This window comes from Muntiacus reevesi, chromosome 3, assembly GCF_963930625.1.
Source record: "Muntiacus reevesi chromosome 3, mMunRee1.1, whole genome shotgun sequence".
NCBI lineage: Eukaryota > Metazoa > Chordata > Mammalia > Artiodactyla > Cervidae > Muntiacus > Muntiacus reevesi.
The window spans coordinates 11599882-11626333 of record NC_089251.1 but is presented as its reverse complement, the minus strand read 5'-3'; the positions used below and the strand labels follow the sequence as shown (position 1 = coordinate 11626333).

The 26452-nt window shown below is 39.6% G+C and overlaps 1 protein-coding gene across 8 annotated transcripts in view; it reads right to left on the bottom strand.

Annotated features, from left to right (window-relative positions):
* DENND1A (DENN domain containing 1A) overlaps positions 1–26452 on the bottom strand; it is a 522551-nt gene that overhangs the window by 267550 nt on the left and 228549 nt on the right. For all 8 annotated transcript variants that reach the window (XM_065928479.1, XM_065928480.1, XM_065928483.1 and 5 more), the window contains one exon: positions 4239–4308. In XM_065928479.1, coding sequence (XP_065784551.1) covers positions 4239–4308 — 70 coding nt within the window. The remainder of the gene's footprint in view (positions 1–4238; positions 4309–26452) is intronic.

Here is a 26452-nt window from a genome sequence, read left to right as displayed (position 1 = left end):
CTGTTTGTTGGTGGGTGGGATCGTGTTCCTATCTCGTTGGTTGTTTGGCCTGAGGCATCCAACACTGGAGTCTGCAAAAAATGAGTGGAGCTAAGTCTTGGTATCTAAGCTAACAGCTGTCCCTTCCCTAGGTCTACCCGCCAAATCCCACTTTTTCAGCATCCAGCCTCCCTCCACACCAGCAGACACACAACTCAGGCTGGGTTATGCAGTGTTGCACAGATCTTATTCTGGCCTACCTTCCACAGACTGGTTGCTGGTTCCCCTCCCATCCTCTGAAGTTCCTTCTTTGTCCCAGCTGATTTCCCCAGAGTGTAGGGGTTTCTCTGAGTGTAGGAATGCCTCCTCATCCCTCAGCTCCCTGCAAGGGGTGCTATTCCCTTCCTATTTCTTCTTTTCTTTCTTTCATCCTATTTGGTTACGTGGGGATTTTTCTTGTGCTTTTAGGTGTCCAGAGACTTCCGCTATTGTTCAGTAGGTACTCTGTGAGAAGAGAGAACAGTTCCATTTGCAGATATATTCTTGATGTACTTGTGAGGATAGGTGAATTCCATATCCTCCTATTCTCCCATCTTGACCCCACCCCACCCCAAAATGTTTTGAGCACCTCCTCACTTTTGGCACAAAAAGATATTCCAGACTCATCTTACACTTTTCACAAGTATAAGAAGAATTAGACATTTCTTCATGGAGTCCCCGCTCCTTTCAGTAGAAAATGGATTTCTGTTCAGTCGCTCAGCTGTGTCTGACTCTTTGTGACCCCATGGACTGTTTTCCAGCATCAGGGTCTTTTCTAATGAGTCAGTTCTTCACATCAGGTGGCCAAAGTATTAGAGCTTCAGCATCAGTCCTTCCAATGAATATTCAGGACTGATTTCCTTTAGGATGAACTGGTTGGATCTCATTGTAGTCCAAGGGACTCTCAAGAGTCTTCTCCAACACTACAGTTCAAAAGCATCAATTCTTCAGCACTCAACTTTCTTTACAGTGCAACTCTCACATCCATAATGACTATTGAAGAAACCACAGCTTTGACTAGAAAATGGATTTAGGAACCAAGATTTCAGTACTTGGGTGTATGCTCACTGCTACTTGTGTGTAGTGGATACTTGGATGTGCTCATTGCTACTCGTATATAGTGGAAAATTGGGGTGTGCTCACTGCTACTTGTGTACTTTGGACCCCAGACCCTTTCAGTGGATAGGGCCAAGGAATATCTCTCACACACACACAACCCACAGTACACAGTTCATCTCCATTTTCTTTATCTATCACATATACTGAAAGCCAAGGGTTCACACCAATGACTCTAATTTCAATCCAACACAGGAATAATTCTAGTTTCTTCTCTTTATATATTTTAACTATATTCTAGCCAAAGTGAAAAATGTTGCCCTTATTTCCTTAATATATTGACTTGCTTGTATGTAAGCAATCTTTTATCACTGTCCCTACCTCCCTCTCCATCTAGATAGCCTTCTTACTTTGCTCAAATACTGACATCCAGTGCTAGGCCATCAGTATCTGCCCCCCTCCCCTGGATCTCCCACAAACAAAAACACCCTCCTTACCCCAGGGTCCATCACCCCAGTGCTGGGCCATTGCTGCTGTCCTCTTTCCCATGTGCCTCCTCTAGATCCCACAGAAGTTCTAACATCTGGTGCCCAAATAAAGCCAAGCCACTGTCACCACTGTCCCACATAAATAACTGCCTCATTGCTTAGCCTCCAACACCCTCAAACAGACTGCTCACTCTCTCTCTGGATCAGACACCCTCCTCACCCTCTGCCATTGCTTCTGGAGGGATGTCATCATTGCCTTACTCAGGGCCTGATAATCACTGTGTGTCAGTGACTCAAACAGACACCCTCATGATGTAGCTTAGACTCTGTCCTCCATGCTGAGCCATCATGGCCACTCTCCATGCCCTTAATTGAAGCCTACCTACCCTGTATAACTTTCTCAATGACTTCTGGACTTGGGGAAGAGTTGTTGTTGTTTTTTTATTTTAAATGAAAGCTCTTTCCACCTGTTCTAATCTGATAACTCACACCTTGCAAATAATCAAGCCAGTTGCAAGCAGACTATCTATCTTCTGTGTCATAATTTCTTTAACCAGAATAAATTCAATAAACAGTCTTTCGTATAAGGGAAACAGACTCCACTAGAACAGATCACTGATCTCAGTTTCCAACATTCCAAGAGACAGGGCCCTTAACTGGGGCAAAGGCCCAGAGGATTGGTACACCAGTTTTACAGAGTAATAATCCTATCTCCCCTATGCATAGTTTGTACCCACCTAATATTTCCTGTATCCCAAGACATGTTTTTAAAAGTCTAGTAAATTGTTTTTTTCTTTAATGACCGGAGCTTATATATGGTGGGGAAAAAAATGTGAGTTAAGTTCCAATTGTAAGACTGTTAAAAGCCAACATGTTATACAATTCTATTTACTAAAGACATCTTTCAGTTTTAAATGAAAACAACAACAACAACAACAACAACAACAGCAAATGTTTGACAAAAGTGAACCATGAATTGGAAATCAATGAACAGATCCAAGATGGCCTCAACTCATTCATCAAAGAGTAAACCACTTCTTTTATGACGGAATTCCCTGATACCTAAAGCATTCTCTCAGAATGAGTACAGTGATCTAGGGAGCCATTTCTATTAGTTAATTCTTCCATTTACTGTGGCCTCTGGAATACACTTGCCAATGAGTAAATCTAACTTAAAGATTTATCCATTATTCACACAATTTCTACCTTTTCTTCAAAAAATAGCATTTCCCAAAGTGTGTTCCAGGAAACACTGGTATCTCAGAATGTTGCTAATATTTGTCAAGGAATTAAAAGGTATGGGGCCAAATAAGTTGTAAATTTCTGGGTAACATAGATTTCTCCACTGTAGGACTTTTCAGAGTCTATGTTACAAGAATTTTAAGGAAACAAAAATGAGGCACAGCTTCCCCTTTCCCTGACCCCAGTATTACTCACCTATGGTACTCTTTTTGAATGCAGCATTTTTTAGAACTAATGGTCTGTAGACAATATGATGAGGAAAACTCTAACATTTAACAATAATGTATCTCTTTAATTAAAACTCTTAGACTATTTACAAGAAAGGAAATTATAAGAAGCTAGATATATAGACAAATATTCAACTAATAATCAAAGAAATGAAATTAAAACAATGAGAACTGCTCACTTGTCAAGGACACAATGAAGTCATCAAAAGCTAGTGATGTGAGTGTGGTAACCCAGGCACTCCTGTACTTTGCCAGTAAACGGTATCTTTTACCCTTTACTGGCAAAATACAGGAGTACGATTCTTCTGGAAAGAAGCTTGGCAAATGCTTTAAAATGTTTATGTCTACTAACCTTCAAGTGGCCCATCTGAGATCCTCTTTTTAAGGAAACACTCCAAAATGAAGAAAATGTTTTATGTTCAAAGATGTTAATGGCTATACTTACAATAGTGAAAAAAAATCCCAAATAATGAAAATTCCTAATAACAGAGAAATGTCTCAGTAAACCAAGGTACATGATACATGATATGCAGCCATGGAAAAGATTTACAATGTTTATATTATCATGGAATAAATGTTTCCATTATTGTGGTACCTAAAACTGTCAGTTTCAAAAGCCTAAATACAGTTCCAGTTGCCTCTTGACATCCATGGAAGATACTTCAGTGTGTCACTTCTTCCAAAGGTATAGTGAGGTACAGCTGAACTTTTAAAGTGATTTTCAGACCTTTAAAAAAATTACTGTAAAACTCAAGAAAGCCCTACTGAAATGGGACTGGGACACTGGGTTAGGTCACTTGCCAGTTAAGAGTTTTATTGACAAACCCTAACAATTCAATTTTGTGCCTCAGCAAAATTATTACTTAACACATATCATGAACTTTCAGAGCTGTTTGGGAATATGAGATGGTGAATATTAACTCTGAATGCTAATGGCCTAAGTATTACGTATTTAAGTCAAAAAGTAAAGGAAGAAAACATCCCAAAATGCTAGCAATATTTATTTGAGGTTGGGGGAAAGGTAGGGAGACATATTAGAAGTGACTTTCTTTTCCTTCTTACTGCTTTCTGAAGTTCCCAAACTTTGTATAATGGGAATGTGTTGCTTTTTCAGTAAACATGTTAGTGAAATACACAGCACTGTTATTTTTATAATCATAAAAGTTAAAGTTTACTTATTAAACAGAGTAAAACAGAAGGCAAATACCTGTCCTTTTGTCGTGTAATCTGCCAAGATGTTAAGGAGCTTATAAAATACTTCGAACCAGGGGAGATAGCTGAGGGAAGAAGAGGAAACACACGAACTTATTAGTACACAGGTCAAAAACTTTAATCAGGAGCTAATTCAAGACAGTACATTTCAGTTTCTCTTTATATCCTGAAGAGCCTTCCTGTTGTAGGCTGTGCTAGAAATGCAGACTGGTAAAATGCTAATTATTTCTGAGATTTAAAAAAATTGCCTGTGTAAGGCAGAGGATTGAATGTCCATTATAAATTATTCCCATGCCTCAGAGCTAGAACAGGTTCATAAAGAAGAAATTCAAAGCAGACTCTGCAAGCAGGAACCATCTCTGAAGAGTCCCCCAGGCTCCTCCTACCACACCCACCCCTTCCAGGAAAGTTTTAAGTTTCTCATGATTGGATACACATAGCCACACATACACTCACACAGAGACACACACACAGCACTTTCACCGTTGCCGTGTGCAAGTGTCCCAAAGGCCCCAAGAGCCTGAAACCATTCATCAAACTTTCCATTATAATACAGCCTTCTCTGTACTCATTGCAGCAAGAGCTCTGACTCTCTGCCCCCACTGCCCTCCAGCAGGACCTGACCATCATGTCCCTTAATTCTGACGAGAGCCTGGTCCTGACCTTAGCCCATCCCCTGTGTGGCTCACAGAGTGGTCTAAGATGTGAGTATAAGTGGCCCATTGGATTAAATTCCTGCAGTGGTGCCCCATCACTGCAGGACTTCTGAGGATAGCATTCAAGGCTCTTCGGTCAGGTCCTTGACCATCCTTCCAGTTGTCCCCACTTTGCACCCCCATATACACACTCCTCTCATTGCAGTCGTACTCTGAGGAGTGTCCAGGCATTCTCAAGCCTGCCCGAGTCTGCGCTGCATACAATTGGCACTGTTCTCCCTCTGACCTTCATGATCTTCTCTAGCTGACTTCTGCTCATCCTCCTAATAGTTCCCCACTGCTGCCCTGTCCCCGACTCTCAAGCCCGAATTCCCCATTTTTCTGTACTCCCCTGTCACATGCAAACTATCGTTATAACAATCCACACACCATGTGGCACTCCAATGGCGTATCTGTCTTCCCAACAGATTAAACATGACACTAAGGAAGGATTCACATCCTTCTTTACTATGTCTTCCCAGGGCCAAGCACAGAGCCTGGCAGACCCTCAGTGCTCAGTGTTGATGGAACAAACAAAAACAGCAGAGGTGTATTAATGCTACAGAATTATTGCTGAAACAAATTCCTATTCCCAAGAAGTTTTTTCACTTAAAACATCAATGGCTTTGTTCTCCATAGGAAACTTTTCCAAAATGACATCAAACAGTCATGTGGGAAGAGTATCCTATCAAGCGCTTGCCGTCATGCTCACATCTGCCCTGCTGCGCTCACAGTGTCCATTACCAATAGAGTGGAGGACTGACTCCATCCCACCAGGCAGAAGGAAATCAGCGTCCCGGACAGATTACCAGCTGTACTGCTGAGGGTAATAAATGAAGTGAGAGCGAATAGAGAGGACAGATAAAGCGCACAGCTCTCTGTCATTAATGTCTGTCTGAAGCCAGCACATGCTACTGTAAAATTTAAGTAGCTTATCAAAATATACCGATAAGCAACTTAACTTTTCACTTTTCTGACAGTATTATCACTTATGTTAATATGCTTCAATCAGCTCTGGCAACTGCACATTGATTATTATAGAGCAAATGACTGCTGCCACTTTACACAGCATTTACTTTGGCAGAGTAATGTAAACATTCAAGAGGGATTAGGGAGGAGATAAGTTTCCCTCTTCCTATTCTGTTAAATAAACCTCTGCTGAGTTAAAAGCCATTACAGAATGAACAATAAATCCCCTCAGAAAAAAACTCCTGCCCAGATGAGAGGACACTCAGTAAACAAACTCAACCAAGGATTACAAATATCTTTTTTTTTTTTTCCCTGAAAGAAAAAAATACCACTAGTTAAATCCAGTGGGAAGGGGTCAGGGGAAGCGAGAAGAGAAAATATTTTCTTGTAAGGATACCACAGTTTCAAGTAAATGAGAGCAAAGTTGCAGTCATTTTAGAAAGACTTGAAGGGACTTGGGACAGTCCCTTCTGTCTGATAATTTAGGACTTCTCTGATAATTTAGGACTGTGGTGCACAGGAAGCAGTTCTGATCACCAGGTTCAACTGACCAACATAGTTTGTGAGGATGCAGGAGGGTGACGTGCTACAGTCGCCTGGCCCACAGTCGACTGTGCCCAGGATCTCACACTCAACCTCGACCCCACCAAATCGATTCTTTTTGGCTACACTAAACAGAACCCTCAGCCACGGGAGGTTTGGCAGTTACCCTGGAAATCAGCCATCTCTCCCTCTCTTCAGCCTGACCGGACACAACTGTTCCCCACGTGTTGTCCCCTGTGCACTGACAGATGAGCATCTCGTGACGGCAGTGTTAAGGTCTTGAAACCAAAATCCAGCTGTCTTCTTCTTCAAAGGACCCCTCTTTCCCCTGTTGGGAGGCCAGGGTTCACAGCTGAACTCTATCCAGTGGTGCTTCCTGTACTGCTTCATTAGCGCCGACACAACAGCTCCGAGCTGCCGGCAAGGGTGCAGGTGAGGATGTGGAGACCCTCGGCCCCATTTTGTGCTCATCTGTCAGCACGAAGTAAACACACTTCCCAGTCCAGAGATGGGAAACAAACACTCCACTGTGCTGCTCCTCCCTGGATAGCTAACGGACTTCCAAACATCTCAGGGCTTGCTCAACTTGCTCCCTTCATGCAACTGCTCAAGTTTGCAATGCAGAGCATCACCATGTGTTGGGCTCAGTTCAAGGCTGGGGCCAAAAATCCCAGAGTCCCTGCATTCAAGAAGACCATGGTCCTTGGTGGGAAAAAGAGGTAATAATAACAAGGAGTAATAGTTTAGGTGGGGGTGCTGTATCTCTTTCCCAAGTGCTTTATTTAGCCTGGGCTTTTGGATCCAATTATTAAATTACAAGGGAACATTAAAACAACAACAACAAAAAGTCTCTCAGTCATATCTGGCTCTTTGTGACCCCATAAGTAGACCAAGTAGAGTATACAGAACAATGACATGAGTTGAGAAAGTAAAAAATTTAAACCATGGTTATAGGGGAGGGCGCACAATGGAGAATAGCTAGTTGCATCTGTTGGTAGGAGTCAATATGCATCACACAGAAAAGGTTGGGCTTCAGCTAAGTCTTGAAAGAGGCTGTTCTTAGTGTATGGGAAGAAGGTTGGAAGGGGTGGAGATAAAGAGCACAGGAAAAACGCACGAGCAATGGCTTGCCAGCACAAACCTGCGCCTGACTTGAGAACTGTGTGCAGCTGGAATAGCCAGAGAGTAGGGTGTGCAGGTTGAAAGATGAGGCAGTGTGCAGAAGGGTCAGGCTCTGGAGGGGCTCTCATGCCAAACCCATGGGCCTCTCTTTTATTCTGTAACCGGTGGGGATCCATAGGGCCAGTTAAAGAGAAGAAACATTTTGAAGATGAGTATTTAGAGCCAGGCAGAAAGTGCTTATTTCCCACTCAGCACAGCCCAGTGGATCATCTAAACCCTACCAGAGCCAGTCCACTTTGCTACCCTAAAGAGAAAGCCTTAGACAATACAATCTGGTAATACACATAATTTGAAAAAGATCAACAAAAAGATCAACATAAATAGAGCTCTGGCTCTAGTATGAACAAAAAAATGAAAACTATTTTATAATAAAAGGTTTAATATTTAAACACTCAGGCACCATTATATTAGGAGATAAAATGAAATAGTACCTCCTTGAGGGACTCGTGGCAGATGTGCAGCTCCTTGTGTTTAGAATGATGAGTTTAAGGCTAAGAAGACTGACATGCAATACGGTCTTTCAGTTTTTCTTGGTGATTTCCACTTGCCTGAGAAGCTCTTAAAACTCCATCATGGGTACTCTAAGGGAGGTATCCCTTCTTTTCTTATTTCCCATCAGCAGACTTTTGTCACCGAGGATTCAGTGGATGACAAAACATCCCTTGGCTAAGACTATTTGGCATTCAGTTTTTAAAGCTTTCATATTAACCACACCCACCCTCAAAATTGAAAGCAGCAGAGCACATGCAAAAACACAGACTCAAGTCGACTCTGTATGAACCTCAGTAGTAACTGTGACACCTCAGGGAAGTGGTCTCTCAAAGACTCAGTTTCCTCTTCTATAAAAAGATATATACCATCTAACGAATGTAACTGATGTATACAAGAGACATCCAACCTGGGGCCTGGAATACTCTTCCTGTCCCTCTCTGCCTAACATTCTTAGTGTCAGCTTCAGAGCCTCCTCCAGGACTCTGTACACCTCATGCCCTGCAGCCACCAGAGCAGACAGCAAAGTACAAGCTGTTATTAAGAGGAAAATACTCACAAATAATAGGACCACTTAAACCAGTAAGTCCCCACTCAGCCCTTCAAGTCTGACTAGCATCTCTATCTATCCCACTGTTAGTGTCTTGGATGGTCCAACATTTACAAGAAAATGCAAATAAAACTACAACCTCTGCAAACAATGCAGAATTTCATGAAGCCCTTGTTAAGATGCAGGACACCTGCTCGGAGCCAAGGCAAAGTGACTAACAAATGAAGACCTGGCAGCATTAGACCAGGAAACAAGGGACGAGAGAAAAATCAAGAAAAACAAGGATGGTGGCACAAAAGTCACATCAAAAGAAAATGAATTCAGTATCAAAGGGTTAAGAGAGGCTTTGGGAAAACTGATGACATCTTCAAATACTTTTGGAAAAATGACTCCTTTTATGATTATGCTATGAAAGTCAAATATGATGTATTATTATGTCTGAAAAATCAAAAAACCTCCCCAAAAAGCCCACTTGACTCATTATTCTAAGATTTAATGTGTTGTTAGAATAAAAGCTAGATTTTGTCCAAAAGAATTTATTTTCAAAGTTTATTTCTTTTTTTTTCTAGATAAAATTTAAAAATAAATCTCCCTTCATTTTTACTATAAAGTTTTGGTTCCACTGAAATAGGTGCATTTTAGTCCCAGAGTATGGCCCTCCTGGGCTTATCCTACATGAAGCCTCACCTTAGCTCTTGATAGTGTCAACTCCATGAGAACAAAGATCAAGACTGTTTAGTGTTTAATCTCCAATATGTGCTTGGCATGTGTTAAACATCCACTATGTCAGAACTTCCCTTGACAGATGTAACTCATCCCTATAGTTTCTACTAAGGCCATTACCACTAGAGTCAGAGAGTAACAGTTAACCAACTCTTATTGGAAAGTGGGGCTTCAAATTTAGGAGATGGGATTTTGTTTAGAAAAATGCTCCAGAAACTAAAACTATTGCTATCAGTGGACTGCTGAAGTCTGTGACAAATAATTAAAATTGAGTAAGCACATATTCCAAGCAGATCAAGAAGTACCCACAAACTTAAGATTTCTTACTCCTTGTCCTTCAATATAAGTAAATCCCACTACCCACTTTTTTTTTTACTTCAAGTACTACGGGAAAATGTCACAAACTAAACTGATTATTGCAGTTTGATAGCCTAATTTTTCAAGCACAGGTGAACCTCTAAAACTGCCCAGGTATCCTCTGATTTGTTAGAGTATCAGGCCCCAAGTTTCACCGAGTTTGCTCTAAACTTGCTCCATCTCTAATCCATTTCTCCTGCTCTTCAAAAGATACTCTTCTATTGAACCTTACTGAAGAGAAAAGCTCTAACATGAGGTTTCCTCCCTCCCGTACCTGCACCTCTCATGCCCTCCCCTTACTGTCCCAACTGGAGGCAGAAAGTGGGAAGACTCTAGACTTCAACCACACTGCCTTCTGTAAGACCTATCTTCTCCCTGGTACACTCAGTCGACAAGGATTCCCATCTTTAAACCCAACAAAAACCACGCATATGTGCAGTTTTCACACATACAGTTCTCAGACTACAGCTTTAGCACTAAGGTGCACACATGTTCCTCCCTATGAGAAAAATATCCACATCCTGCTGAGCCAACCGCACAAGCTTCACTGAACATTTTCTGGAATTTAAAACGGAGGTGACATTTACAGTTCAAACATCACACATTTCCAGATCGTTCACTTTTCAAATGTTGTGGTCAGTCATCCACAAAACCACATATACCTCTGTATTTCTTAAGAGCCATCCGATGTGTGGCTGGCACTCTGCAGGGTGCATGAGTAATAAGACCCAGGGCCCAGCATTCGGGGAGCTCACTATCTCATGAAGGAAGCAGACACACTGGCGTTCTAGAAAGTTTTCCCATGGAAAAAGACAGTTTACTGATCAATTTTACACAGATTGCTAAGCCAGGAGATCCACCTATTCTGTCACTAGCTGTGGCCTGGACCGTTTCTTCTCCCCAGCATGTGAAATGGGGATATCTACCTTACATGGCGATTGTGAGGGGAAAACATACCCATCCACCACTGAGCCTGAAACAGAGTGAACAATGTTTTTCCCTGATGAAATCATACTCTTTTGCCATTAAGATCAAAAGTTGGAATAACCTAAATAAGAAAAAATAAACAAACAAACTCAATCCCCTTTGAGAGATCAGAAAGAGTCTCACTCAATCTGAGCATTCTACTTTGCTCACAGTTGCTAATCTCAAATTGTAAATTTATTATAGTTTCCAGTTAAGCTCCAGAATCTCTGATTTATGTCCATAATTAACATCCCATTGTGATATCTATTATATCTATGTAGGAAAATGTATGTACTGAATGAGCAGAAATATTAATTTGCATTAAAAAAAAAAGCTGCCATAAAACATCTGTGCTTAACACGAAGCTACCCAAACATACACTTGGATTTGATTTTGGAAAAAAGACTCTTTTCTCTTTTGATGGGTATTCAATAATTGTTGCTTTTAGAGAGCGGATCTGTCGTCTTCTTTTCTATGACAGCATTACTATGATTGAGGGAGATTGCTCAGGAGGAAAGCAAGGAGGCACTTTTCTGTTATCACCGGTGAAGTGTTGGTAACAGAAGATCTGTAGAGTAATGACACCTGCACTGACAATTCACTGTAATTCTCAGATATTTTCCATTGAGCCCAGAGAGGGTGAGCACAGAGGCCTTTCATCATTTTCCTAAGAGAGTTTATGATGCAGCCCACTCCTGTATTCACACACCTGCAAGTTTTTTTTCCCATTCAGAGCATCTTATTTTATGGTTTAAATTACTGCTGTAATATAATGTAATGGGTTAGTGAGGGTCTAACCATGGCCCACCTTACAGAAGCTTTCATAGACTAAAGGAGAAACACATTGTCCCTGTTTGGGGGAGAACACACACACACACACCCCCCCCCCCAAAAGGAAGAAGTGGCTACACAGGAAGTCTTGTCCTACTTTCAGTAGTAAACAACAAAATTAATTATCCCACTGAGACAACATTTGATATTATTCACATTTTAGAGCTTGGAAGAAGCAGCTAATGAGGAAAGGGGGAAATTTATCAAGTGTTAGGTGCTTTGACATATTCTTTACAACTCTATGAGATAAATTATTATTCCATTTCACAGAGGAGAAAACCGAGTCTCAGGGAAGCAAAGTGATTTACCTAGGACAGTACAGCTACTAAAAGCACAGCTCAGACATAAAACTAGTCCAACATGATTTCTATTCTACTCCATACAACACAATATTAGTTGTACAACCTGATCAAGTGCAATAGTCAATCCTGAGATTAGGATTTAAAATCCTTACCGTGTAGTTCTTACTGTAATACCCTGATAAAATGAAAGCTTGCCTACAAAGGCCCCTCGGCTCGAAGCATTCTGAGCAATCCAACTCTGGCTGCCTCCCAACAATTCAGCATGTTTTCTTACTTTGCCAGCTCCAGGGACACTAGTCATGTGTCAGCTCTTTACTGCTTTAGGAATTAGTGTACATGTTACATTCAGAAACACAAATATAAATAGCTCAATTTAAAATGTTTTAATCAAGCATGACAAAAGATATATTTTAAGCTTCCAGTGCTTCGTGTCAAAAACCAATGCCTTTGTGTCAAAACCTTTAAGGTGTGTTTTTTAAGAAATTACCTCGAGAAACAGTGGCCTGTGTCATAGATTCTTAGACTGTTGCCTTTTTAAAAATTTAAAGCATAAAGCTTTAAATGTATGCTTATGGTGACAATTAAGGAAATGCTAGATTAGACAGGGCATCAGTTTTCCACAAATAGCACTTAAATTTAAGTTCATTTCCACCCCAGATCTCTGCTTGAATGTTGTATCATTCAGTCGCAAATCTCTCTATAAAAGTGTCTGACTGTCTCTTAAAACCATTTATGCTCTATGCTTCAGTGTCTTTTCTTGGCAACTTTCCCCATATGCTTAACTACTTTCAGGAAAGCAGTTCTGTCTCAATTCACAGGACAGCAAACCAATCAACACAAGCAGGCAGGCAGGTAAAGGAAGGAAGGGAGACAGGCACACAGAGAAAGTAGGATATAGATGTAGCTGGTCCAACAAACATAATGTTTTAGAAGGCAGAGAGTTTCAGACCAAAAGAAAACTGACCAACCACCTACCCCCAAGCAATCAGAGAGCCCTGAACTTGAATTTATAACCCAAACACCCTGTACCATATGCAACTTGAGACACACAACTGGTAGCACTATTGGGGATTTATGACTTATGACTTGCTCATATTTAATTTGTAACCAAACACTTCCCCTTCCTCTTAGCTACCTCAGAACTCTTGATTAACTCTTGTTTTCACAGGTCAGAGGTTAAATAAAGGAAGGGAAGCATTCTGGGGTGAGATTGCCCAGAGCACCACATCCAAGAGTGACCTGTGCAAGGAGCATTAAAATAAGTGATAAGACTAGAGATTGTTCAAGACAGCTGATGTTCAAAGCCTCCTTTGGGTACAAGGCAGGATCTTGCAACTAGAGAGTTGGCCAAAAAGGCAGACAGGAAACTGCTCTCAAGTTACCTTTTGTGACTGAGCAACTCTCTTACCAAGAGGTTTCTCCCAAAATGTTTTCGGAAATGAGACTGAGGTTTTAAGTGAAGGTAAAACAGAATTTGTATAAGCTCTTCTCATTTTGTTCTGCCAGATGCATCTGTCCTGCCCATCAGAGTCTCCTACTCCAAAGAAAATCTGTACGGCTAGCTCATCATTTTTTTTTTATTTTTATTTTTATTTTGCAGACCTAGGCTAGCATGAGAGAAGCAAATTTCTTGTACACACAGAGGCACAGCTACCCTGCTGAACAGGATATAATCTGTCCAACTGAAAGACCCATCTTGTTCCAAGTACCTATACTGGTGTGCCATTCATCATGAACCAAACAGATCAAAATAGTAACAGCAGAGACAATCATTTATTCTGGAATACCAATTTACGCTCATTTGTTTTATGGCTAGCTCTCATTTATTCATTTGTCTCTTCATCCCTTCCTTCCTTCTTTCCTTCCTTCATTGCCTAATATAAGCCATGCACTGGATTAAGAGTTGACTAAGGCATAGCTTCCACTAAAACAAGTCATTGATTTAAATTTGTGTGTGAAACCACTATGGAATTAGGAATGATCTGACAGAGGCAACATAACAAAGTTTGGAAAATGTGGGAAGTAATGGCTAAGTCACCCTGCAAGGAGCTAAGGTATATGTTTTCTCTGCACTATATTCATAGAACATAGCCAGAGCCTGGAGCAGGGAGTTTCCTCAACAGAGTCCTTCAACAGGATGGAGGAACCCAATCCTGAGCAACCTGAGAAGGTAGGCATCCACTACAAAGTGATCAGAGTTGAAATATAAAATGCCATTAGTCACTCTCTGTTGTTTCCCTGACAAAATATCCTACTTATTTTTAAAACAATTTTTGTGCTTATGGCTTATTGCTTTATTATAATCCAGGAGAAGGAATCCATAATGCTACAAAAGCTTAAAGCTGGAGTCATTAAACTCTCTTAAACTGTGATAACTTAGAGGAAGGTCAAGTATCTGGTTAAACAAGTCATAAGTCATCAGTCCCCAGCAGCACCACCAGTTGTGTGTCTCCCTCAAAAGAAACCCTAAATACTAATCTTTAGAGACAGGGAGCTCAGCCAGCAATCCTGGCAGAAACAGGTTTCTTTGACATAAATTCTAAAACTCATATAGTATGAAAGAGAGCAGGAAAATTGTCTTTCAGTGAATAACTGTTGAAAGCAGAATATGAAGGTTAGAAAATGTATCCATGAATTATTTTTACTTTATTTCCACCAGCATTAAATTATGTAACCATTTTTGGTGCTTTATTTTAAATGGAAGTTCTCTATGTCTATAATAGTGAAACATATGTACACACATCTAAATATGTGCTAAAAGAATGGTTAAATAAATTATGATATATTCAGGCAATAGAAAATTAGGGTTTAGAATATTTTTAGAAATACTGTAGGAAAATGCCCGTGAAATAATAGACAGTTGATTCAATTGTGCAGGCCCATTTATACATGAATTTTTTTTGATAAATGCAATACCTGTATTTTCATTCTACAGATCTTTAAGTAACTGTGGGGAAAAGTTTATGTTCGATTACTGATCACAATATGTGGAATCAAAAGAACTATGGCCTGAATCTTGCTTCTATCCAAGCTGTTTCAGATTCCTGCCCTTAGGGGAGTCGGGGATAGCAGTATGTGGATCTTCAACTTGTGATGGGGGCTGCACCTCTAACTCCATGCTTTCAAGGGTCAACTTTAGATTGAAAAGAAGTAATATTTACAAACTATATATCATATGCAATCACATATACTCATAGAAAGACTAGAAGATAAAAAATAAATGGTTATCTCTAGGTAGTGGGATTACAGATAACTTTGTTTCATTCATCATCCTTCTCTGCATTTTCTATGACTTATCTACTGAGCATGCAGTACCTTAAAAATCTGATAAAGGTTTTTTTGTGTTTTAAGTACTTTATCTTATTCATAATTATAAATACTTGGAACCAGGCTAATATATAGTAATTCACAAATTATGGACTATCAAAATAATGGAATACCTTTTAAAACTTTTGAGTGTAAGATTTGTTTTGTTTTAAAGTTTGATGCTATTAGAAAAAAATTATTTTAGAGTCACAAACTTATAAGCATAAAATTTTATTTTTTATTTTTACTTGTTTTTTATTGATGTATAATTAAAGTACAATATAAGTTCCAGGTGTACGATATAGTGATTCACATTTTTTTGAGGTTATGCTCCATCTATAGTTATGATGAAGTGTTGGCTAGATCCCCTATGTTGTACAAATATATCCTTGTAGTTTATTTTATACATAATAGTATGCAGCCCTTAACCTCCTACCCCTATACTGCCCCTCCCCCCTTGGAATATTATATATTCATTAAAATCAACTATAGAAAAATAATTCAACATAGAAAAACATTAACAATGTATTTAAATATAAAAGCAGGCTCTATAATATGCACAAAAGATTTTTCATTTTGTGTGTTTTCCTGTATTTTCCAAGCTTTCTACAACAAATATGTATTACTTTTATTTACTTTAAAAATATTTTAAAAGCCACACATGTGTGATTCCTCCCAGCCTACCAACTTCCAACTCATTTTGTTTGATTGTAGGGAGGTGGATTGGTTGGGGAAAGCAGAATCTAAAGCCTACCCTCTTGTTTCCTTAAGCGTGCTTGATTAACTGTGACCACCCAGTTCCCAAAGAGGGTCTCTGGATGAAACCTCTTTTACAAACTGGTCACACCAGTCTCATGTTCTTTCCACTGCACCATGCTTATTATGGATCTCAGTTTCAGGGAAGAATGGTGGGTTAATAGGGTTTTTTCAGTGATCTTCCTTACTGTGGGAGCATATCAGCCTCCATAAAGCTTGATGGGTCTCAGAAAGGAGACACTCAGTTATGCAAGGCCATGTTAAGTTGAAAGGGGAAAGAAAAAAGGGTCAGAATCTTTTTTTTCCCTGTTAGATTTTGAGGCCAAATCCTCAAGGCTGGATGGTTCATATAAACATTTAGTAAGCATCAATACATGCCAGCCTGTGCTAGAGAGCCAAGATAAATACACGAGCAAGACACAGCACTGTCTGTCCTCAAGGAACCTAGATCTCTCAGGGTAAGATAGACATGTAAACGGTTAATCTCAATGCACTGTGAGGCTGCTGTGATACAATGGGGCACTGAGACCTATGGAAATGCTGAGGAAGAGCATCTCAACCAGGCTTGGGTATTAGCTAAATAAAGAAGAGAAGTTAGATGAAAGAAAAGTGTACTTCCAACTGGAAGGACAAAATACACAAGAGGCATAGAGACAACGGACTACAAATGACTTGAGGAGGTTGGTTTCCACTTAAAGATAAGGGCAAGTTGTTTCTCTCTGTGATTTTTGGGGGGAGTCAGTTGGGAGGTTGGGTTGGGGGGTGCAGATGGGATTCTTGGCAGTAGAAGAAAATGAGAATAAAGAAATCCAAAAAGACCAGCTTGTGAGGAGTTTTATGTGCAAGACTAGGGAGTTTTCCTCTTTTCCTAAAAGCAAAGAAGAGTTTTAAGAGGGATTTGATCAGTTTTGTTTTTTCAGAAGTGCACTTTAAAGACAGAGTGGACACTGAACTGAAATGGGAAGTCTGGAAGCAGATAAACTCAAAGATTCTAAGACCCAGGTAGCTGGCAGCCCTCTAAAAAGAAGGTTCTAATAGTGAAGGCTTATGTCAATGATCTTTTAATCACTTAAAGAAATTACTGAATGCAATTAAAAAGATTTGGCTCCAGGAAAAGAACTAAAAACTGAGTTTCTATTAGGCAAAGGCTGGTCTGAAGAGTGAACCTCCTACAGAATAAACATCTACTGTGTGAGTCTTAGGAGAGGAGGACAGCCCAGAACAACAGGCCTGCTTCCCTATTAGAGGGCTCCCCCTGAGCTGTAACTTTGTCTCTCCAAGCCCACTTTCCTCTGCCTTAAGGACAATACTTCCTATTTACCTAACAAGATCATCATATAGAATGAATTAAGCAACTCAGTACAAATTTAATTATAACCTTCTAATGCAAATAATACAGAGTGCCCATCAGAGTACACAGACCACACCAGGCACTCAAAAACAGGTGGCTTCTATTGTGATTATTAGGTAGGAGATGGTTACCTGCTCTTTCAGGAGAAGGAGTGGTTCTAAGACACATTTTGGATTATTTCAAATGCCTTTAAAATGCTGAGCACCACAAGTGTTGGGGGAAGCACACTGACTGAAACTGCTCACCCTGGCCAGGCACCACGGTAACCATTTGCATGAGTTGTTTTACGACAGAAGATCCTAGTAAAGAACACAGAACTAATAAGCCACCACCAACCAGAAGAGTTTGAGAAAGGTCAAAAGGAGACAGCACGTGTCCGACCACCTCCCAGAATCCTTCTCATTGGCATCCATCTTGGCTGAGCAATGAATGCACCCCCAGGAAGGACTGTGAGTCAGAATGATTGGACAATGACAACCCAGAAACTAGTCCCATCACCACGAAACCCAAGATTTCACGTGAGAGTCACGTGGCAGGGCAGTTCTCCTGGGCTCCCTTACCCTATGGCTCTCTGCCTAGGTGCCTTTCCAATAACATCTCTTGCTCTGTCAGCATGTGTGTCTCCCTGCACAATTCTTTTCCAAGTGCTAGACAAGAGCCCACTTGTGGGCCCTGGAAGGGGTCCCCCTTCCTGCAACACAAGCATGTGTGTATTTTTTACAATTACTTTTAACATTTGTCATAAAAGAGGGAACTAGAGTCAATAGAAATCTTAATACTTATCAACTTGAAATACTAATCAGCCATGAAAAAGAATGTAATTTTGCCATTTGCAGCAACATGGATGGAATTGGAGGGCATTATGCTAAAATGAAATAAGTCAGACACAGCGAGACAAAAACTGTATGCTATCACTTATATTAAATCTAAAAAAAAAAACTAATATAATAAAAAAGAAATAGATTCATAGATATACAGAACAGTAAACATGCCAGTGGGAAGAGGAAAGGGAAGGCAATAAAGAGGGTATTAAGGGGCACAAACTATTAGGTATAAAATAAACTATGAGGACATATTATACAACATGGGGAATGTAACTATAAACAGAGTATAAATTTAAAATTCTGAATCACTATATTGTATACTTATAAATTATATAATATTATACTATACTTCAATAAAAGTAAATAAATACACTATACTTCCCCTCAAAAGAGGGAAAAAATATTTATCCACTTGATACAAGATAAAAGATTTCATTTCAAAGACTGAATGAAAACAAAAAAGATAGGAATCATAAATGTGTCACTAGTTTTGTTTCAATGATTCCTCAGTTAATGATGCTTTACAAGATAACACTGCAAATAATTACCTAGGCTTTCCTGACTGAAGGAATATTACATATTGTTCTTGACTAATTAAATAAGACTTAAGCCTAGAAGATTTATGTTATAATGATATAAAAGATAGCAACAGTAATAAGACTCTACAAGCTATCATTAAACAGACATATGGATGTTAACATTTTTACCTTTCACAAATGTTTGAACTTAACTTCTATTTTAAAATATAGCAGCTTCAGTTAATTCAAAGATCCATTCTCCATACTGAGCCATTCACAAGATGGTAATGAAAATATCTAGTCCCTAAGCTATGTCAGGCAGGGACCAAGCAGTTCAAGGGCATTATCTCTATTCCCCTTCTCTACTCCTTGCCAGAGCTACATGACATGGGTATTGTCAGCTATAACTAACAGAAAGAGAAACGGAGGCTCAGAGGTGTTCAGTGACTTGCTCAAGATCACCAAGCTAGTAAAGCTGCAGTCAAGATTTGAAGTAAGGTCTTCTGGTTCCAGGACCTATGGTCCTTTTTCTTTTTTATAAATCTATTTCAAACTGTAATTTACACATAATAAAGCCCAACCATTCTATGTACACATGAAGAAGAGTTCTGACAACTATATACCTCTGTGTGACCACCACCACAGTCAGTATGTATGACATTTCCAGGACCCCAGAACGCCCCCCTGTAGCATCACTGACTCAGCGGACATGTATTTGAGCAAACTCTGGCAGCTAGTGGAGGAGAGAGGAGACTGGTGTGCTGCAGTCCATGGGGTTGCAAAGAGTTGGATGGGACTTAGCAGCTGAACAAGCGCCACCACCCCAATTAATCCCCCTCATCGCTTGTAGGGTGTCTACCACACTATACTAAGATCACCTCTCTACCACCTGTTCTTCCCACCATTCAGTTCAGTTCAGTTGCTCAGTTTTGTCTGACTCTTTGCGACTCCATGGACTGCAGCATGCCAGGCCTCTCTGTCCATCACCAACTCCCAGAGCTTATTCAAACTCATGTCCATTGAGTCGATGATGCCATCCAACCATCTCATCCTCTGTCATTCAAAATTTACTTCTTTTTAACCTCAATTAAAATTATTTTACTTGGGTGCATAGTTCAATGAGTTTTGACAAACATACACTGCGCTGTAACAGCCACAGACAGTTAAGACAAAGAGCACTTCCACCCCGTATCACTCAATTTACTTACGCTATGCTTTGTAGTCAACAGTTCCCCCACTCCCAGCACCTGGTAAGTTTCCAATTCCTATAATTCCTATAATTCTGCCTTTTTCAGAAATGTCAAATCAAATAACATAGTATGTAGCCACTCTCATAATCTATTAGGGCTTTTATTAAGACTTTTAAGCCACACCATATATTTTAGCCTTTTCTTTATTCTTCCTAGAGGAATTTGCCATTTCCACACTTAGATTAAGACAAATTTTAGTAGTGACATATTCCCACAGTCATTCCGATGTCTCACAACACCAAGGCACTAGCTGTTGCTCTACCCCAAGTGAGGAAATGTTACAGGAATACCTTCAGTTCACCTAATGCATTAAAACAGTAAATCATTTGCAAACTTCCTTGTTATGTTATGTAATGCAGAGTTTGAGAGAACAGCAAGCAGAGATAAGAAAGTCTTTTTTAAGTGAACAATGCAAAGAAATAGAGGAAAACAACAGAATGAAAAAGACTAGAAATCTCTTCAAGAATATTGGAGATATCAAGGGAACATTTTGTGCAAGGATGGGCATGATAAAGGATAGAAACAGCAAGGAACTAACAGAAGCAGAAGAGATTAAGAAGAAGAGCCAAGATTACACAGAAGTACTATACAAGAAAAGTGTTAATGACCTGGATAAATCATGATGGTGTGGTCACTCACCTACAGCCAGACATCCTGCAGTGTGAAGTCAAGGGGGCCTTAGGAAGTATTACTACGAAAAAAAGTAGTGGAGGTGATAGAATTCCAGCTGAGCTATTTCAAATCCTAAAAGATGATGCTGTTAAAGTGCTGCACTCAACATGCAGCAAATTTGGAAAACTCAGCAATGGCCACAAGATTGGAAAAGGTCAGTTTTCATTACAATTCCAGAGACGGGCAATGTCAAAGAATGTTCAAACTACTAATGACTGCACTCATTTCACATGCTAGCAAGGTTATGCTCAAAATCCTTCAAGCTAGGTTTCAGTAGTATGTAAACTGAGAACTTCAAGATGTATAAACTGGGTTTAGAAAAGGCAAAGGGACCAGAGATCAAATTGCCAACATCTGCTGGATCACAGGAAATGCAAGGGAATTCCAGAAAAACATCTACTTCTGCTTCATTGATTATGCTAAAGGCTTTATGTGGATCACAACAAACTGGAAAATTATTCAAGAGATGGGAATACTAGGCCACCTTACCTGTGTCTTGAGAAAGCTGTACTCAGGTCAAGAAGCAACAATTAGAACCGAACATGGAACAGTGGCTGGTTCAAAATTAGGAAAGCAGTATGACAATGCTGTATACTGTCACCTTGCTAATTTACCTTATATGCAGAGTACATCATGTGAAATGCCAGGCTGGATGAATCACAAGCTGGAATGAAGATTGCCAGGAGAAATATCAATAACCTCGGATATGCAGATGATACCAATCTAATGGCAGAAACTGAAGAGGAACTTAAGAGCCTCTTGATGAAAGTGAAAGAGGAGAGTGAAAAAGTTGGCTTAAAACTCAACATTCAAAAAGGCTAAGATCATGGCATCTGGTCCAATCACTTCATGGCAAATAGATGGAGAAAAGGTGGAAACAGTGACAGACTTTATTTTGTTGGGCTCCAAAATCACTGTGGACGGTGACTGCAGCCATGAAATTAAAAGATGCTTGCTCCTTGGAAGGAAAGCTATGACCAAACTAGACAAGAGCATTAAAAAGCAGAGACACCACTCTGCCGACAAAGGTCCCTATAGTCAAAGCTATGGTTTTTCCAGTAGTCATGAATGGATGTGAGAGTTGGACCATAAGGAAGGCTGAGTGTTTAAGAACTAATGCTTTTGAATTGTGGTGCTGGAGAGGAGGACTCTTGAGATTCCCTTGGATTGCAAGGAGATCATATCAATCAATCCTAAAGGAAATCAACCCTTAATATTCATTGGAAGGACTGATGCTAAAGCTGAAGCTCCAATACTTTGGCCACCTGATATGAAGAGCCAACTCATAGAAAAGACCCTGATGCTGGGAAAGACTGAAGGCAAAAGAAGGGTTGGCAGAGGATGAGATGGTTAGGTAGCATTACCAACTCAACAGATACCTAGAGCAAACTCAGGGAGACAGTGAAGGACAGGGAAGCCTGGCATGCTGCAGTGTGTGGGGTTGCTAAGAACCAGATGTGATTTAGTGACTGAACAGAACAGGTGTTATTTAATGCCAATAAATTACCTAAGATACATCTTACATGTGAATGAAAGAAACCATCTGTCTACACTGGGGTTGCAGGATATCCTACCTCTGTATTGCCTTGCTTTCTTCTAGCTATGAGGCCAGCCCAGAGATCTGACCATAACACTATGGGTAGTGCCAAGGGTATGCTCCAAGACCAGAAAAAGCAGAACCCAAGTTCCCTGTCACCTGCCCAACCAGATGAGTCAAAGGCAGTGTGAGAGCAGCCAGTTACTCTAAACTGTTCAACCTTTTCATTTTATAGCAGAAGAAAGGGAAATTCAGATAGTGGAAGAGACTTACTCAGAGCTATGCATTTTTCAGAATCAAAAGGGTATCTCAACAAACCCAGAATGTTGTCCAGTGAATGGATTAGCAATCCCTCAATACTACTCTTGCCTTTCTTTTTCTACTATATTTCCTACCAACTAGGGTGCAAAAGAACATGGCTTCTCTTGTGTGAGAGAATGTAGAGTAGCTGTTGTTTTCAATATCTAGAATTGTACTGAAACATCAAAATTTCAGTTGGATTCTACGGGAAATTCCCATAGTCTCTTACTAACCAGGATGTGAAATGTCTGTTTAGCTCTAAGTTTGAGGATCTTTCTGTCTCCTGCACATTTTGATATCTGTTCTGACAACCATCTGGCTTTAGTATTCTATGGCTCATTTAGACATCAAACATGTATTGACTGTGAGGCCCTTTGCTGCATCCTGGGCTAACAGGTGAATAAGATGCAGTTTCTAGTTTTAAGAAGCTCAGTGTCCAGAGGGGGAACCAGACACATAAATCAACAAGGGTAATTACTGAGATAACTGCATTGAGAAAAGTGCACACAGTCACCAATTATCTCTCACATGAGCTTGCACACACACACTCATGGGGCAGATGACCAGCTCCATCTTTAAATTTCTTTGAATCTTAACAGGACTTAATTCTAAAATTAAGTAGAAATGGTCACATTAGAAGAACCTTTATTTACAGAGGATGGATCCACAAAAAGGGCCTCTTGATTTTTATGAACAATTTTCTTCTTCTTCCTTTTACTGTTAATACAGAAAAACTGGCACCTTTGTCTGGGTACAGAATATAAAATCAGGAAATAAAATGGCAAGTCTTACAACTGCGAACTTCAATCAGCTCATTACAAACCAAAGGGACATATTTGAATGCATGTTGCTACATTCATTTACCTATTCTGCCAAGCCATTCAATTACATGATTTCAGATTTTGTATAAAAAATACAGCCATGTTTCTTTCAAAAGCTGGTATTTGGAGAAAGGTGATTAGAACAGCATGCTATGATACATTAATACAGTGGTTTCATTTAATGGACAATGGCAGTTTCTGAAATGCTCCCAGTACTTTAAATTATTACACTTAGAATTCATGACTACAACGTGTCTCGACTTTTTTCTTTACTGCTGCACAATACACTCCATTGCCACTGTGAATGCAAACAAAACACATTACCAGAAGAGTTTTATTAGCATTCATAATCTTAACGAAAGTAGTTTCTAAAGGTGGGGGGCGAGTATAGCGGGTTGTGAACACTAAGAAGGATAAACTGCCATAACTGAGGAAAAGTAGAAAAACAGGAGAAAAAAGCTAAAGCAGAAGAAAAATCTTAAACAAAATTTAACATCTCCTTGGAGAGAGAGGACACAAAAGAGATGGAGTTTATTCTAACCAGAAGCAGCTGTTGCTGTTCGAATTAGGAAGCATTCCTAATGAATCAGCAGTTCTTATAATAAATACACTCCCCTTTGAAATGTGAGGATTCCGCTATGAGAATTTCTTTTGATATATTTTTTACATGAACTCATTAGACAGAGAAGAGGCAAGGATCGAGCATGTTCCTTTCTAAATTATGACGGAGATCTTATCCATATCAAGTCTTCCCAAGGTTAGTTAGGTGGGGCACAGGAAAACAAAAAATAAAAATCACAAAGCTAAAACGATTTTTACTGATAGTACCCTTTACAACTCACTTCAAGCAAACTTTGTAAAATGCTATGTTAACAGTGACATCTTACAAAATACCTGCTACTACTCTAATAAGTGCCAGTTAAGTTTAAAATGAAATCAGAGCTATACAAACAATGAAAGAGGCATGTCTTTTGCATTCATTAAAAGGAATCCCCAAATTCCACCATGGTGAAGAGCTGCTTGCAGAGTATATCCTGTTCCCCAGATATCCCTCTTGCCATTTTAAGAAGAAAAAAAGGAAAAAAATGCATATTTATAAATATGCACACAAGCATATTTATTTCATCTGCACCTAGGTTCCATATTACCTTTTCTTTTCTTGCATTTAAAACTGACATTTTAGCAAAGGTTTCTCCAAGTAAAAACCACTGTGCTTCTATTAACAAAGACAAAAAATTTAAAGGGACATCTTCCCATTAGGAGCGGTAAGAGAAACTGGATGGGCATTATTCTACCCATCAGTTTTTTTCAACTTTTAATCTATCAGTCTTTCTCCTCTTCTTCTATGGTGGGGTTCTAGGATTCTTGGACTCTTAGTACTCAATTCAAAAACCAGAAACCCCAGAAACAGTTGTAGAGTGACATAAGGAATAACAGAGACACTGTAAAGCTATCTCATCTTTCTCCCCTAACACCAATGATACTTAAGTCTTAAACTTAGAAAATGAAAGGACATCCTAAACATAAACATCATCTTTAAGCTGCTTAATAACAACCCTTTTCACAAACTAAGACATGACTTCCTATCTCACTTAGGTCACTTGTGCTCTCAACAACAGAATAAGAGAACACAAGGATGACAGGCAGACCTGCAAAAACAGAAGCCAAGGACCAAGATGACTTAACTCTATCATTACCATGTCACACAGAAAAGGCAGAACAGTGTAACCTCTGAGGAAAGGAAACTTGCACCACATGAGTAGGAGGGGTAGATTACTTTGATTCTATAAAATCAAAGCCCTAATACAGGTGAATCCAGGGAACAAACTGAGGAGTCTTGAGGAAAGATCCCTTTGTTTAAAGATCAGTCTCTGTGTGTGTTCTACATTCTGAGTAATTAGAATAGTGGGGCTCAAAAAGGCTCAGGAAATGTGTCTAAGATCACTTGATAAATGTTAAATGTGTCCTTCTCTCAGCTGAAGAAAACAAGATAGACAGAAAGGGATTGAGTGACTTGACCAATGTTACCTAATTTTGTTTTAAAGTGGGACTAAATGTCTTAGGGGATATACTACTAAAAATTAGTGTTCCTTTGTTTTCCAAAAGAAGTAACCAGCAAATATTTCCACAGAATTCCCCTGCAAATCTGTATTCCAACAGGAATGCCTGTCCTGGCCTGGTGTTTCTTTGGCCCAGGCCTTCATCAACCAAAAAGGACAGCTCTGCAGTTTGTACACTGTTTCACCCCACGTGCTACACTGGACAACCACACTGGCTTTGAAAATATTTTATTGGATGAGAAAGGATAAAATACATGAAGTATTGGCAGGGGAAAAGAAGTTCAGATATCTGAAATGTAGACAATAATTTCTACACAATGATTGCTTCAGAGCTGCTTATGACAGCAAAAAAATGCAAAAAGCTTAAAAATTAGCAGTGTGGGGCTGCCCTGGTGGGCCAGTGGTTAAGAATGTGCCTTGCGATGCAAGGGACACAGGTTCAGTGCCTGGTGCAGGAAGACCCCACGGGCCGCAGAGCAGCTAAGCCCCTGTGCCACGACTACTGCAGCTCGTGCGCTCCTCGAGTCTGGGCTCTGCACAATAAAAGCTCCACACTGACAAGCCTGTGCACCTCAGCGAAAAGTAGCTCCCACTCAGAGCAACTAGAGAAAGCCCACATGCAGCAACAAAGACCCATCTCAGTCAAATAAATAAACAAAGCTTTTAAAAAAAATTAGCAGCATGTTTTTCTTAAGGGCTGGAATAAAAGACATTTGATTATAAACTCAAGCTTCACACACTAGCAACAGGTGACTCACTGAAAACTCATGTTTTCCTTTTCTTTAAAATGGAACTAACTACCTGAAAGAGCTCTCGCAAGGATTCAACAGTATAATTCATGTGACGTGCTTAGCACAGTTTCCAAGTGGAAAGTAATCAATAAGTGGCAGCTACTATTACTATCATAAATTTCAACAGTAAAGGTCATTAGATTAAGTATGAATCTCCTATGTGATTTAGTATTATGTGGCCATTAAAATGTCTTTCAGAGAGAAAAATTTAACATTACAGAACTATATAAAATGAATGTCAAATAAAAACTGTATATGATCTCAAATATGTAAATTAAAAAGTATGTGGGGGAAGGGGCCTGGGGATAGGAGATTAAGAGGTATAAACTACTATGTTTAAAATAAATAATACACAATGATGTATTATACAACACAGGAATATAATAGCCAATATCTTTTTTTTTTAATTGCTTCTA